The sequence below is a fragment of the Triticum dicoccoides genome, chromosome 5B (assembly GCF_002162155.2).
Source record: "Triticum dicoccoides isolate Atlit2015 ecotype Zavitan chromosome 5B, WEW_v2.0, whole genome shotgun sequence".
Lineage (NCBI taxonomy): Eukaryota > Viridiplantae > Streptophyta > Magnoliopsida > Poales > Poaceae > Triticum > Triticum dicoccoides.
Genome location: NC_041389.1, coordinates 436112291 through 436127656, shown reverse-complemented (window position 1 = coordinate 436127656; position 15366 = coordinate 436112291). Strand labels below are relative to the sequence as shown.

The window sequence follows — 15366 nt, the reverse complement described above, 5'->3', positions numbered from 1 at the left end:
CTTTTCCACGTCAGCGCCTGCCAACGGCCGTCAGTCGCCGTCAAAGGGCCTACCGCCGTAGGGTATGGCGGTAGGGCACGCAATCCTACCGCCAGGCCCTCTAACGGTAGGCAAAAGGGTCAGATCCCGAAATTTTTCCGAACTCCCGATTTTGTTTGCAAAAAGGGTCAAAACACGAAATTTGGCCTCCCCGCGTGCTGGTTAAAATTCCCTTTGCGGATTTGCTGCCCTGGGTGATTCTCCCTTGACTACCAAATGAGCCCTGATGGACCGAGTGGACGCTTCCTTGTTGGCAGTTGTTCATTCAGAGGTCAGAGGACACTGCCGCGTGTTTTTGTTGCCATTGCAAATATTGATCCCTTGCTTCGTGTTAATTGTAATCAGAAGAAGTATTCATCAACCTGTCTTCTGAACTTCATACAAATTTGTAACAGGAAAAACATGAAATACATCACAAATTGTGTGCTCCTTTGTTGCTGAATCATTCACCGGGCGAAGAAGCAAAATCTTTAACAGCGCCTGACGAAATCCGCCACCATGGCGAGCTCCTTGACGGCAGTGTCGGAGTCGTACTTGGGCAAGAAGTAGACATGCGCCTCGCCCTTGGCCTCGTGGAACTGGAGCTCGCCGTCCCACCCGCACGCCTTGATCCCCTCCGCGTACGCGCGCGCCCGCTCCACGAACCAGCAGTGCTCCGCCGTGGTGACCAGAACGCGGCCGCTCCCGAGCTGCCTCCACTCCTCCGGGGACGCCGCCGGGTTGATGTACGGGTGGTCGGGCCCGAACTTGCCGCTGCAGATGACCTCCCACGCGCGCTCGAAGCCGCCGCGGTACCCTCCGTCGGTCGGCTCCCCGCCCACCGGCTCTTTCCCCCAGAAGTAGGGGTTCAGGAGCGCCACGCCGCTGACCTTGTCGCCGTAGCCGTCGATGCGCTCCTTCCCCAGCCGTATCGCCGTGGCGTGCGCCATGTTGGCGCCGGCGCTGTCGCCCGCGAGGACGACGCGGGAGGCGTCGCCGTGCGCGGCGAGCCAGGGCTCGGCGCCGTCGGGGCGGCACGCGCCGACGACCGCCTTGAGGGCCGCGAGGGCGTCGTCGTAGGCGGCCGGGATGGGGTGCTCCGGGGCGAGACGGTAGTCGACCGACACGACGACCGCGGGGACCGCGGCGGCGAGGGAGGCGCAGTACCTGTGGTAGAGCGGGGAGGCGGCGGTGTGGACGAAGAACGCGCCGCCGTGGAAGAAGATGACGACGGGGAACTTCTTGCCTGGCTCCGCGGCGGCGACGGCGGATGGGAGGTAGAGGCGGGCGGAGATGTTGGCCGCGGGGTCGAGGACCACGTCCTTGGAAGCGACGCCGTTGGCGGGGTCCCCGGAGGGGCAGGGCGGGACGGTCTCGACGCCGTCGAAGCGCTCGACGCGGCCGCTCTTGTGCACGCGCAGGACGCCCGGCATGTCGTACTCAAGCTCCTGCCCGGCGCCGGCGTCCATGGCGGCGGTGGCGGGGACGGCCTTTGTGTACGGGGCGCGGGGGATTTGGATCGGGAACTGGTAGAGCACAGCGGCGAGCGGAGCGACGAGGAGAGCTGCCCACAGCAATCGTCGCGATGATTCCGGAGCAGAAATTGGCATTCTCTGGTCTGTTTGTTGGCAGGTCGCCGTTACGGAAAGAGAGCTGCCGATGGGATCTGGAGAGATCTGGTGCGGGTCGGGTTTCAATGATTCATCGAAAGCAACTGGTGAGATGGTCAGTTTTCCTCTCGGGCTCGATGAACACATGCTCATTTTAATTTTTTCTAATAGAAAAAGAGTCAAAAACTTAAAATAAAATTTATGATATATTCATCATCTGTTATCTTATTATAAGGAGCATTCACACTGATAGAAATTACGTCCAAGTTCGTAGACTATTTATCGACGACTACAATCATTCGAGCTAGACGAAGGTGCGCCGCCGTCATCACCCTTTGCTCGTTAAGCCAGACAAAACTTGTTGCAGTAGACAGTCAGGAAGTCGGCATGCTAAGACCTCATATGATCAGCGAACCAGAATAACAACTGACACCGATGAAGGGAACCGTAGATTGAAAGGATTTAACATGTAAACACACAAACGAAGATCAAATCCATAGAGATCCATCGAAGACCAACACCCATCGGAATCCACAAGATCCGCCGGAGATGCATCTCCACACGCCCTCCGACGATACTCGATGCACCTCCAAGACAGAGACTAGGCGGGAAGGACCGTATTCCATCTTCAATGAGCCGCCACAGCCTCGCCTTCCTGATAAGGACACAAAACCCAATATACCTAAAAACACCTACAGACGGAGTAAGAACCCTCTCGCCAGCAAGGGCCCAGGTCCACCATACCTCCATGGATCTAAGGTCGCCGGAGAAGAGGCGGACTGGCGGCAGCGCCGAGAAGTGGAGAAACACTAATAGCCCAGGCAGTCGCAATGGGAGACCGAATGGGTACGAATCTTGGCCTCGATTTAGTCAGAAACTTAATTGAATTAGCAAACATCTCAAACGAAACAATACTTGTATGTTGGAGTGATTCACAACTCACAATTTTGCTAGAGAACAAAAATAATTAATTTAAATAAAAACAAAAGTGGGAGTTGGAAATATTATTTTTTATGTTTTGGTGAAATTCAATAAATGATGGTTCTATATTGTGTAGATCATCTATACATCGTCGTCGGTCATGTCGACAAGAGGGGGTCAATGTCGTGAAACTTGACCCTAGGTTGGTGGAGATCGACACATATTTTTTAGGTTATATACTTTGTTTTTGAACAAAATGAAAGTTGCTATATTCAATATAAAGAAGAAGGCAATACAATGACCCACAGTGCTTGGTTTATTGAAGGAAACCAAGCGAAAAACTGAACAACAACAAGCCACACATAGCTGGACCAGATGTAAAGCACCACATGACATATAAGACGCCGGTAAGGCCAACAACACATGACACACATAGACCTGCACTCGGGCTTCGCTTTCGCCAATACCAAAGTGCAGACCAAAACTATCACATTGATTTGGTTTGTCATGGCTATATTCACCAACCTCATCGACACCAAAGATGAATGACATGCCCAAAGGAAGGCAGATATATGCCGCTTCGATTGCACGAGAAACAACCAACATGGCTCATCTGGCACTCCACACATGTGAAGAGTGCTCCTACTGGCCCACCACTGAATGATGCACCATCCCGGCCCAACATTCCCCCCAGCATTTTGTTGGCAACCATGACCCCGGTCGCCCAAACGATGATAACACACAGGCTGCCGCCGACCACCTTCATGAGCAACGAGTCCCTCCGATCGGATCCACCTCCAAGGCGATGCCCCCAGGAAGAAACGCGACGTCGAGCATGGTAATGCATTGCTTATTGTCCGACCCGGGAGACCAGATCTAAGGTTTCCTTTGCACTAGTGAAAAAATTGCTAGCGTGGACCAGGCGTAATATAGTGATGTCCTGGAATAGCATGGAACACCAACACTATTATGTTCAGTTGTGGCGTACTGTTGGTTCGGACGCCAGTATTGTTATTTTGTCAATGCCAATGTTCTTATATTATTATTTTTATAGTATATTGTTGTTTGGGACTTCAATATTGTAGCTTACTTTTATTATTTTAAATATTATAGTTTACTTTTATTATTTCAAATATATCTTACATTTCTACTATTTTAAATGGAAATAATGACATTTTTAAAAATATGTACTTTGAGACTTTAAATTTACTTTTTCCCTTTTTAGATTAAGACTTGAAATATATAGTTTTGAACCTTCAAATATGTAGCTTGACTCTTCCAAAAAATATTCTTTTTAGTTTTCTATGTGATCTTTCTTATAGTATATTATCGTTTACTTTTAATAAATTTCTATTATTTTTAAATGGAAATAATGACATTTTTAAAATATGTACTTTGAGACTTTAAATTCATTTTTTCCCTTTTTAGTCTAAGACTTGAAATATATAGTTTTGAGCCTTCAAATATGTAGTTTGACACTTCCAATTTTTTTTCTTTTTAGTTTTTTATGTGGTGATCTTTTTTATAGTATATTATAGTTTACTTTTATTAAATTTCTATTATTTTTAAATGGAAATAATGACATTTTTTAAACATGTACTTTGAGACTTTAAAATTTACGTTTTCCTTTTTAGTTTATGACTTGAATATATAGTTTTGAGCCTTCAAATATGTAGTTTGACACTTTCATTTTTTTTTAGTTTTTTATGTGGTGATCTTTTTTATAGTATATTATAGTTTAGTTTCATTATTTTTTGTTATTTTTAAATGGAAATAATGGCATTTTTTAAAATATGTACTTTGAGACTTTAAATTAACTTTTTTCCTTTTTAGTTTAAGACTTGAAATATATAGTTTTGGGCCTTCAAATATGTAGTTTGGCACTTCCATTTTTTTAGTTTTTTATGTGGTGATCTTTTTTATAGTATGTTATAGTTTACTTTTATTAAATTTATATTGTTTTTAAATGGAAATAATGACATTTCTTAGGTGGTGACCTTTTTGGGCTAGCTCAAATAGGAGTAGGATGCCGTGGGGGTCAAAACCAACGGGGCAACGGCCCCCTCGACCCACTCCCTCTCTTTGCCTTGCTGCTCTGTTCTGTTCCCCTTTCTCTCCCTCTCTCTCTCGTCGCTCGTGGTTGCCACTTCTATTTCGGCCGATTCCGGCGATTGCCGTCGTTCTACGGTCCTGAGGTACAGATCTGAGCCTCCCACTCTCATCTGATCCATTTGGATTTTTTAATTAGACGTGTGTTTCGCATTCCCTATGTCAGGGTTTCGGCGACGGCGACGACAGCAGGCGACGGCGACAGAGTAGACTGCAAGTGACCCTCGACTCCAACCCAGGTGAGCATATCATCCCTCCCTATTTTGATGTAGGTCACTGCCACTGTCAAATTTTCTATTTGCATCGCTAGGGTTCATCACTGCTAGGCAGTGACAATTTGTTGTAGTTGTCTAGAATTAAGGTAGATATTTTTTTCAATCTTCGGCTAGCACTAACTGTAGAAACTGGAAGTGCAATCTGTCAATCAAATTAAGGTAGATATATTTTTTAAGCCATCATCATTGGAAGCATCTAAATTCTGAAACAAAGTGTTTGAGTTGTTGTTGTAATCCATAACAAAGTGTTTGGTTCCAAGCCACAACTTGCCACACTTTGTCACAACTCAAACTTAGGCAAGTTTGACCAAGTTAGATGTGTGTTTGGTTCCTGCCCACATGTTATAGATACAAACTGGCATATGTATACTACACTTCATCCATATAATTGTGTGAAGATATCGATGGTGCTATATTGTTGTTGTCCAAAGCTAGTTATGCACATGCAATGATATATTGTTGCTGTTTTACCCATGATGAAATATGCCAAGTCTGAACTGGCGGAATTAAAACTTGCCATGTAGCATACTCCATCCACATGCTATTATATATTGTTGCTGTTTTAACCTTGATGAATATAACAGTTTGCTAATGTAGCATACTCCATGATGATAATGAACTTGAACCTTTGGATGAATTGTTGTGCATCTAGCATACTCCATCCACATGCCATGCATATGCACTTTATGTTACTGTAGCATGCCTTGGTCTTGCTTGTATATTGCCATGTTGCAGTTATGGACAGATTTGCATTGTATACTTTGGCATGTCTGTTTGGTTCTTTTCATAATAACCTATACTTGTTATTATTTTGAAGTTCCAGCCATGACTAGGTGAAACAACCACTACTAGTCCTCGTGCAACTTCACGACCTATGAAGTTGACAAAGGCGAAACGAGCACCAACCAGGTAAGATTACAAAAACATCCATGGGTATTGCAAACACATGCATATATACATATATCATCTAACCATTCTTTATTGATGATTTAAAATATTTGACTTGCCAGGCGTATGTATGAGACCCTTCTCTAGAACTGGTCCAACAGAGCTACCGGTATGTGACGTGGACATGCTCAGCCGTGAGCTTGTCACGTCAAAGGAGAGTACAATGAAGGCACTTAAGGAGTTGAATGGCTCCCTGAAGAAAGAGAAGGAAGAGATGATCGACGAGAACTCTGATCTCTGCGATAAGAAATTGAAGCTCGTCGACCAGAAGGAGCTACTGGTCACCGAGATTGAGTCTATGAAGAAGGAGATATGGCTCCTGAAGGCCGAGATGGAGGATCTGAAGACCCGGAAAGTCTATTTCAGAAAGGAGGGACAAAGCAACAGGAACAAGTTGCGTGAGATGAGGATCATTCTTCATCGTAGCTAGTTAGCGGATAACAAGATGTGTGAGATGATGATAACTTTTGCTTGTAGGTAGCAAGCTAGTTACTGAAAAATATACTAATAGCTGGGTATATTTTTGTGGATTTGAGACTTACCACTAGAAGCTTAAATGGCTGCACATATACTAATAGTTGGGTATATATATTTTTTTATTGCTGAAAAATACAAATTGCTGGCATTGCCTCACAATAAACGCCATAGATAACACAATATATTGCTGGCGTTAACCAGGTGGCATGCCATCAATACTAAAATACTGCTGACGTGTTTGCTAACGCCACTACTAAATTGTTTTCACTAGTGCCATATTGGTGGCATTGGGTCTCTACGCCAGCAAGGCACTTTTTGCCACGTCATAGCTATGCCTTTTCCCACTAGTGTTGGACCATGTCGGGAAGGAAGAAGATAACTGTGACATCAGCACCTTCAACAAACAAAGAGCAGAAGTGTATCGAGGACGGGTTCAAAATTAAGCTCAGTTGTTGGAAAGTAAAACACATCACCTATATGGGACTTCTCTAACATGTCAATCACAACTAACCATGTTGTGTTTCTTTCTTAGGACCACCACAAGAACGTTGAGTTCCTCAACACTCCCATAGAAAAATACACACTTATGCATTAGATTTTCTCCTACGGGCTGGCTGCCGTCAAGCATACCATGGGCTCCAGTGAGCCTCTCGGTTCGCCTATGCCTTAGTACCAATACACGAAGAGTCAGAGACCGGGCCACTGATAGGAAAAGGAAGAGCGGCGGCTTGATGGACAAGGAGTGAGTGTCTTTAGCAGCATGACGGAGGCCGTCAAGGATCTTGCAAGCCGCCATTAAGGAGAGCAAGCCTGCCGACATGCGCCCTTCTCTGTACATCACCTTAATGGACCATGGTGGGTTCAGTCAGCATGCTCTAAGCTACCTGGTGGTCAATAGGGCACATAGGCTTGGGTCCGTTGGCATGGGGAAGACCATTGGGTGCTCTGACTTAGGAGTTGGCTAGGCAATCACTACTACAAGTGTCTTATCTAGTGATGGTGATAACATGCACGATGATGACAGACGACGATGAAGATGTACATTTTGTGGTAACTAGGGCTTGAAACCATTGCTGCCATGTATATTTTGATGAGGTGATATATACTAACTCCTCATGATGATGATGAACTTGTAGTGGTAGGATTACACCCTGTTTTGATATGGTGGTAAGATGACACCATAGTAGTTAGGACGAACTTTGCTGCCTTTTGGGTATATGATCATGCACGTATATGTTGTTTATGTTCCATATGTTGTCTTCCTTTACTTGTTGCTTGAATTGGCTCCCCACTGTCATGCTAGGTGAAGTGGTATGTGGTGTACAGAGGGAGGTTTTCAGGAGTGTAAAATTCATGGGGCACATGCTATGAACAAGCCATCAGTCACAAAGACAGCTGCATTAAAAAGTTTATGAATAGGCATGAGGCAGATGATGCTTACTTCAAGTTTGTGCTTAACCAGAAGAACAATGCTGAAGTACGCAAGGTGGGCTGAAGAACTTTATCATTGTCTTCCAGTTCGTCGTGATTGTACAACTATTTTACTCATTTGACCGTGTGTATTAATGATCACTTGTTAGGGTGGTTGATATTAAGCTCACCCAATAGAGTACAAAGTTATTAGACTCGACAGATATATGCAACCAAACAACATGCAGTGCATCGACACATCCGTAACCAGGGAACCAAATGTAGGCAAACCATATGCACAACAAGATTTTCTACATGCATTTTTCCTTTTTCCGTGAGAAAGACCAGATCTATTGTAAAAGTTCATCAGAAGTACAAAGCATCAAAAATATAATAAAAATTACATCAAGATTCCAAGACCACCAAACGACCACTACTGAAGCCAGAACGAGCCGTCAACACACTGTTGTTGCCGCTCCCCTACTGGAGCCGGCTGGACCTTGTCGATGATAACTGGGAAGTGTTCGTGCACGTGCCCCTAAGTACCAGCGCCCTGGAGCCGCAGTCATCACCGTTGAACCTTTGCATAGATTTCAAGCACATGACACTAAATCTCATAACATGACAAGAAAACATAACCTCACAACCCCTAGGCGACGGTAGTAATCTACCCGGGAGCTCCATCGACTATAGTAGGAATCTACGCGGGGCGCCCCCTCATATGGGCTGCCATCCACGCACCTCAAATGTGGAGTCTCAAATCCATGCAATCCATGCACGTCGATCATATATACAAATTGTCCCAATTCAATGGTTCGAATAAAGCAAAACAAATCATAGTTCAACAATCTAGACATGCCAAAATGAAATCAATGTCTGAACATGACGAATCCCTCGTTGGTTTGCCGGATCACTCGCCGGACGCCATCCATGCTGCCTGCTCCGAGTTCATCCTTGCGTCCTGTTATGCCTGCATCCGGGCCGCATGCTCCGCCTGCACCCTTGCCGCATGCTCCGCCTGCATCCTTGCCGCATGCTCCACTGCTGCCGTGGCCGCCCTTGCCGCCTCGTACTTCATATGGTCGTTGATCTCCTTCTTTTTCTCTGCAAGGCACTTCTTTACATGCTCATCCAAGAGGTTTCGTCCGCCAACATGATCTTCGCATCCTCCGCGTCTCGTGCGATTTGCAACCTCTCCTTCTGAAGCTCAATCTCTCAAAATGTCTTGGCCTTCTCGAGCTTCCATTTGATCGCCGCCTCTTACTTCTCTCACTGCCGGCGTCGCCGGTTCCGCGGGACAATGTTCACCGGCTTGCACGACGAAGCCGATGACGGGACGCCGGTAGATGAGGCAGACGCAACCTCTCTCAAGGCGGTCGGGGACGGGATGGACGACATCTAGGGCGGCGTATCGAGACCGGCGGTGAGGATGGGGAGCACGGGTGGCGAACGGCGAGGGCTCGGACGTGAGAATGGTAGGAGGAAGGCTGGAGGAGGAGGAGGAAGGGGTTGGTAGATTTGATGCAATTTATGATGGAGTAGAGCTGTCGGGTCCAACGTGGCGGACGCGTCAGGGTGCTCCCATAACCGCCCCAGATTTGGGTTGAATACGAGGGGTGCCGGTTAGCCCCGTACTTTTGAGGCTTGCATAAGGAGCCTCTCTGAGTCGCCTTTTTATGACCGGGCGTATTTGAGACGGATTTGGGGAGTTTAGATGGTCACAACTTTGCCAAGGATGCAATTAAGTCCACCGGATACGGCTCACACCTACTCATAAACTACACGGGTTTCTAGCACGTGAGAGAAGGCAACAAGTCCCCACTCAAAAGGCCAGCCAGTTCCATGTATTCTGATCTGGAAACCACACAGAGGACAATCCACAGGAGACAATTGACAATCATTCAATCAAGATGAACAACTATTTCTGCCAAGAAAAAGGAAAAGCTGAAAGATGACCACTAAACTAATGAAGCATCGACCACAATCCTGAATTCAGAACACGCCTGCGAGCAACAGCGCGAAGAGGATGGCCGCTGTCCTGGCCGCGACGTTCCTCGTCGCCGTGCTGGTCGGGGCGATCCCGATGATGAACCGGCACGTACCGGTAGAGGGGTCGACTGTGGTGGTGGTGGCGAGTCCGCGGAAGTCGCAGGCTCGGTCGTCCTGGTCCTCGGTCTGGTAGTAGCTGTTGAACGCGTACGACACGTTGCCCTTGGCGTCGAGGCCGCCGCACGACGTCTTGTACCCGAGGCTGGTGCAGTCGGCACTGCCGCAGGCGTAGCTGACGCTGTCGCCGACCTTCTGGTCGGCGAGGTCGGCGTCGGGCTTGAGCACGCACCACCGCCTCTGGAGGTACTCGACGCCCCTCGCCGGCACAAGCATGCCGGCGCCATTGCCGCGGAGGCTGAGCTGGTACTTGGGCTTGCCGTCGTAGAAGAAGATGCCCCAGTGGCGCTCGAAGTTGCCCGGCTGGATGCTCTTCCTGTCCTCGTCGACGAGGCTGAAGAGGTACGCGTCGACGGGGGCGCCCGGCGTGAGCGGCGTGCCCTTGCCGGAGGCGACGTGGTCCAGGAGGCCCTGGTTGAACCGCTGCGCGTACTCCGGGTTGGCGTTGGCGTCGCCGTCCGTGGGCCAGCCGACCTCGCCGACGACGACGGTCACGTTGGGGAACCCGTTCCTGCGCAGCGCCGCCACCAGCGTGTCGTGGTTGGCGTCGAAGGTGTTCTGGTACGTGACGCCGCCGTCGACCACCGGCGACGTGGAGCCCTGGAAGAAGGCGTAGTCGAACGGGTACACGTTGGCCACGAACGGCGCGCCGCTGGACGCCAGGAACTGCACGATGTTGAGCATGAGCCCGTGGATGTCCGCCCGGAAGTCGCCGTCTGACGGCTTTCCCGAAGATGACTGGTACACGTCGGCGTTCAGCGCCACCGTCACCTTCACCTGGCTGCCCAGCCCGGCCGACATCAGCGCCGCCTGGATGTTCTGCATCGCCGGGAACGTCGTGTTCAGGTACGTGCCGTTGAACGTCTGCAGGAACGGCTCATTCCCCACGGCCACCAACCTGCATACGTTACCGATCGCGTCAGTATTGCTACTCAGTAGCAGAACAAGTTGTCTGCTGTGATTTAAATGTCAGAGCAATTTGCTTTGCTAAATGCATCGTGATTGTGATCAAGATGAAGATTGATTAGAGGTGGAATATGACGTGATATGATTGTCCCCTAGGGTTGGATATATATCTGCATCAGATATGATGGCATTACCGACCATGATAAAACACACACACACACAAAAATCTCAGTACATATTTGTGCCAAGAATTATTTGTCACACAGGTTCCTGATGCTGAGGTTTCATAATTATTATTCCCCCCTAGAAAGAATGTTTTGAGAACTATTCATGCTGAAGTTGGATATTCGCGACAAAGATTGGGACCGAGGAACGGCCTCGAAAGTTCTCGGGTTGCTTTGAACAAAAGAAATTTACATCAGAATCAAATAACCCAATAATCGGGCACAATATATTCAGAGGAACAAAGCTGTAACAATCCTACGCAAAAAGGAACAAAGCTGTAATAATTCAGATTCATGGAGAATTGGAGATGGTGCATGACCTTTCTGGATTGCTGGACTTTGACAAGATAACTTAGAAAAGCATAGGTGCAGACAATGAGGCTATTACCAAACGTGTCAAACTCTCTCGGAGCGGCAGTGGTTTCTTTTGAGCTTTTAGCCTTTTGTTCACTGCAGATAGATAGATCGATGTCTCTATCTCCCAATGAAGGCAAACCCACAGCAGTGGCAGAATCAGTATCACCAAAAGAGATAGGGTTATCGTTTTTCACTCTAAGTAAGCACTTGGCGAAAGAAGTGCACGACAATGAAAGAAGGAAAGCCTAACTTTTATATGCATGGCACATGCAAGCCCTCCCGTCATGAGTAGTCGAAATTTAAGCTCAAAACCTAAAATATATGAGTAGTGGAAATTTGGAAATACTTTAAATTTTCACAGAAGAAGTGCATTTTTCGCATGCCCCCTAAGAAAGTCGATTTACATAGTGCTTTAAAAGTACCCCCTTCATCCCTAAATTTAAGTCTTTCTAAAGATTTTAATATGGACTACGTACAAATGTATATAGATATTGTTTACAGTATAAATTCACTCATTTTGCTTCATATGTAGTCTATTTGGGAATCTCTAAAAAGACTTGATCTGTATGTAATCCATATTGGAATCTATAGAAAGACTTATATTTAGGAACAGAGGGAGTAAAATTTAAGCACAAAAAATGTTTTCCGTGGAACGTTGCAAGCATAAAAAGGACTGGCAAATTCACACATGTCATTTGTTTTCTCAAAGTGTTTGCTATCCAGAAATTAGCTAGAATCTTTTAACATCAATTAACCTAAGGAGTGATTTTTCACAGGAGTGCATTTTTTGCACGCCCCCTAAGAAAATCAGTTAACCTAATACTTCAAAAGTACCCCCTCCGTCTCATAATATAAGAGCATTTTTTACACTACATAATATAAGAGTAAAAAACGCTCTTATATTATGCGATAGAGGGAGTAAAATTTAAGCACATAGACATTTTCCATGGGACATTGAAAGCATAAAAAAACTGGCGAATTCACACATATCATTTGTTTTCAATCAAAATGTTTTGCCATCCAGAAATTAGCTAGAATCTTTTAACATATAAAAAATTGGTCGTTGCAAAGGAAAAAAGAATTCCGAGCACAAGAGAATTTCAGTTGCTTGGCGCTGTGGTCTTCCCCGTTAAAGTGAAGGGGCCTAGCTAGCTAGCTTTACTCGATATCTTTTGAAGCTTCTGATTTGGTTTGACAGCAACACTTGCTAGCTGCTGCACAACATGTTTTAAGACAGACATCTGGAGAAGATAAAAAGGATCGCCTTAACCTTAATGTGATGTAATATGCCAAAGTTGTGGCTGGACCCCACTGCACAACTCACTCGAACTGACCAGAACTTAGGCGACTACCACACAAGGTTTTTTGGTTCCCTTTCGATGTAGAGTACAAATGTAAAATCTTGAGAGAGTGGAGTAGTATGGAGTACACAGGATACACATGAATTCCACTGGAAAAATTACACTAGTGGATACACATGCTATTCAATTTCTGCATTGAACAAGGAAAATTTCTGCATCGAAGCCGTTCATTTTCTTATCAAGCGGCCAGGGGTATTTCTTCGACCAAATCGACGTGAACAAAAGGTAACAGCAAAAAAAAAGGAAAAAAAAACACAAAAGCAAATGTACCTTATGTCGACGCCGTCGTTGACGTGCTTGGAGACGTTGGCCGTGACCCAGCGCTCGGCGGCCTTGGTGCTGCCGGCGAGGTCGGAGAGCATGTCGTTGGGGATGCCGACCATCACCTGGATCCCCGACCCCTTGAGCGCGCTCAGGATGCCGTCCTCGGCGTCGAACAGCTTCACCCGGTCGAAGCCGTTGTCCTTGAGCAGCCGCACCACCGTGGTCGCCGGCAGCGGGTGGCTCAGCTGCGTGCCCCAGTTCACTCCCATGCCAGCAGCCGACCACCGCGCCATGCACAGCACCAGCACCAGCACCGCCACGCAGCCGCTGCCGGCGGCGACCGCCATTTATTCTGATCGCACGCCCGCTGGCTAGCTCGATCGGATAGGGAGCTGATCGATGGCAGGAGTTGGGGATTCCTTGCCGGCTGTTTGGAACAAGAACTGATCAAAAACTGGCCGGGAATAAATACGAGCGTTTTCTTTCCCACCAATCAAGAACTAGCGACAACCCTGCAATATATGGCAGGGAATTAAGATCAGAACAAAATATTTTATATACAGAAGATCTTTTTTCCTAGGTAGATGTTGCTTTCGTGGACCAAGAACCAGCTTAAATTCAGGCTTGAGGAAGGGATTACCGAAAAGAAAAGCCAAGCGACGAAGAACAGAGCAAGGCTGCCCAATCAAGAACAATCGAGATGAAAACACTTGTGTCAACAGAGCCAATCAGAACAACTTCAAAAATAAGCAAGCGGCAATCAGAAGGGGCGGAGAAAGGCTGATTTGAGCATGAGAATGACAGGAGGAAGCATTAATAGAGGTCTGTGCGGCAAGCAAGAACCTGGAAAGAAGGAGCCAGGTGACAAGATACTTGGAGGATGACCGGGTGTTATTGACCTGCCATGAGGGGGGCTAGGCTAGGATGGAGGAAGATCGCAGGAACAAGCAATCGACAGACACATAAACAGGATTCCGATTCCAAATGATGATGGGAGAGGGCTGTAAAACCAGGAGGAAGAAAGGGGCTGGTTGGTTGCCTGCCAGGTCTAGGAACAGAGGAGAGGCCGTGGCTTTCAGTTTTGAGGAGTGTGGCACTGATGACACGCCATAAAGTACTAGTAGTAGTAGCACACACTAATAGCATGATTTGATCATTTTTGTTTGCTTCAGTTGCCCCATCCGCTGCGCTGTATATTGGGCGTTTCAGCCGTTGCACCTCGACCAAGATGAGCGTGTAGTAACTCCTAGTATTTCCTCCCAGGCATTGCCAAAAAATGACAAGGAAAACTTGAATGCACTGGCTGCATGCAAAGGGAGTTCTGGTGGAGGTACTAGTAATACTTGGGTAGAGTTAATTTTTTGACCTGAACTTGGGTAGAGTTAATGTCCTTGTGCCTAACATATCTGAATTGTCAAATTTTGGTAAAGCGTACTGCACACCAGAAATGGAGGTAATGGTCGGCTTTACATTTGAACTTGAATAAGGAAGCACTCCATGGTTCGAAATGGGGTACATAATATGTTGTTAAAGTAGCAAAATGAACAATTAGTAGTAAGAAAATACGGTTATGCTCATTAGGTCTACTAGCAAATATGCCCGTGCGGTGCAACGGGGGACCAAAAAAGTATGCGCTAGCCAAATAAGTATGGCTCAATACGCTGACATATGAGCGTCCTCTATTTTAACACGGTGGCTCAACATTGTTGCCATTTATCTTTCTTCCCGCCCTCGCTGATGATGGTCGCGATGTCCACGTGATCACAATGCATTCGACGTGGTAAATCAAAAGGCTATGAGCTTGCCACTACACGTCACACTTGTCATTATGTTGCGCAAGGGAATTTTAAAATTTTAAAAACAAATCGCTTCGACCACGAACTACTCCCAACGCCTAGACATGTAAAGACTCTCAAAAAACTAATCAAATCCTAGACATAAAAGACTTTTGAATCAGTGAACAGTTTTTCGAATCGACAAACATTTTTTTCCTAAAATTTTGGATTTTCTCACAAAATGAACATTACTTTTGTTTATGAACATTTTTTGAAATGCATGAAAAGTTTTTGAATTCATGAACATTTTTTTACTCAACAATTTTTTTTTGAATCGACGAACTTTTATTAAATTTGGGAACAAATTTTAAAATTCATGATTTTTTTGAATTTTTGTGAACATTTTCTAAAATTTCATGTACATTCTTTTCAGATTCCCAAATATGTTTTGAATACACTAACAGTTTTTCAAAATCATGAACATGGTTTTATTTCTCGACCATTCTTTTCCAAATCGTGATTTTTTAATAGTTTGCGAGTAGTTT

The 15366-nt window shown here is 46.2% G+C and overlaps 2 protein-coding genes across 5 annotated transcripts; both read right to left on the bottom strand.

Moving 5' to 3' along the window:
* Positions 1-331: 331 nt before the first annotated feature.
* On the bottom strand, positions 332-1720 carry LOC119310191 (probable carboxylesterase 7). Its single transcript, XM_037586010.1, has one exon. The coding sequence runs from the start codon at positions 1626-1628 to the stop codon at positions 510-512; it is 1119 nt and encodes a 372-aa protein (XP_037441907.1). The 5' UTR covers positions 1629-1720; the 3' UTR covers positions 332-509.
* Positions 1721-9581: 7861 nt separating this feature from the next.
* Positions 9582-14130, bottom strand: LOC119310190 (glucan endo-1,3-beta-glucosidase 6-like). 4 transcript variants are annotated; one of them, XM_037586008.1, is made up of 4 exons: positions 13890-14130; positions 13687-13783; positions 13053-13558; positions 9582-10832 (listed from the first exon to the last, which is right to left on the bottom strand). In XM_037586008.1, the coding sequence occupies exons 3-4, from the start codon at positions 13391-13393 to the stop codon at positions 9761-9763; spliced, it is 1413 nt and encodes a 470-aa protein (XP_037441905.1). In that variant the 5' UTR covers positions 13394-13558; positions 13687-13783; positions 13890-14130; the 3' UTR covers positions 9582-9760. The 4 variants fall into 4 exon arrangements, with proteins under 4 accessions (XP_037441905.1, XP_037441903.1, XP_037441904.1 ...); XM_037586006.1 differs by having other exon boundaries at positions 13687-14130; XM_037586007.1 differs by lacking the exon at positions 13687-13783.
* Positions 14131-15366: the final 1236 nt, after the last annotated feature.

Bases quoted from the DNA above. Each gene is read 5' to 3' on its own strand.
- LOC119310191 (XM_037586010.1), bottom strand. From the start codon at position 1,628: ATGCCAATTTCTGCTCCGGAATCATCGCGACGATTGCTGTGGGCAGCT.
- LOC119310190 (XM_037586006.1), bottom strand. From the start codon at position 13,393: ATGGCGGTCGCCGCCGGCAGCGGCTGCGTGGCGGTGCTGGTGCTGGTG. The intron at 10,833-13,052 runs GTACATTTGCTT...TAACGTATGCAG, and splicing joins AACGACGGCGTCGACATAAG to GTTGGTGGCCGTGGGGAATG.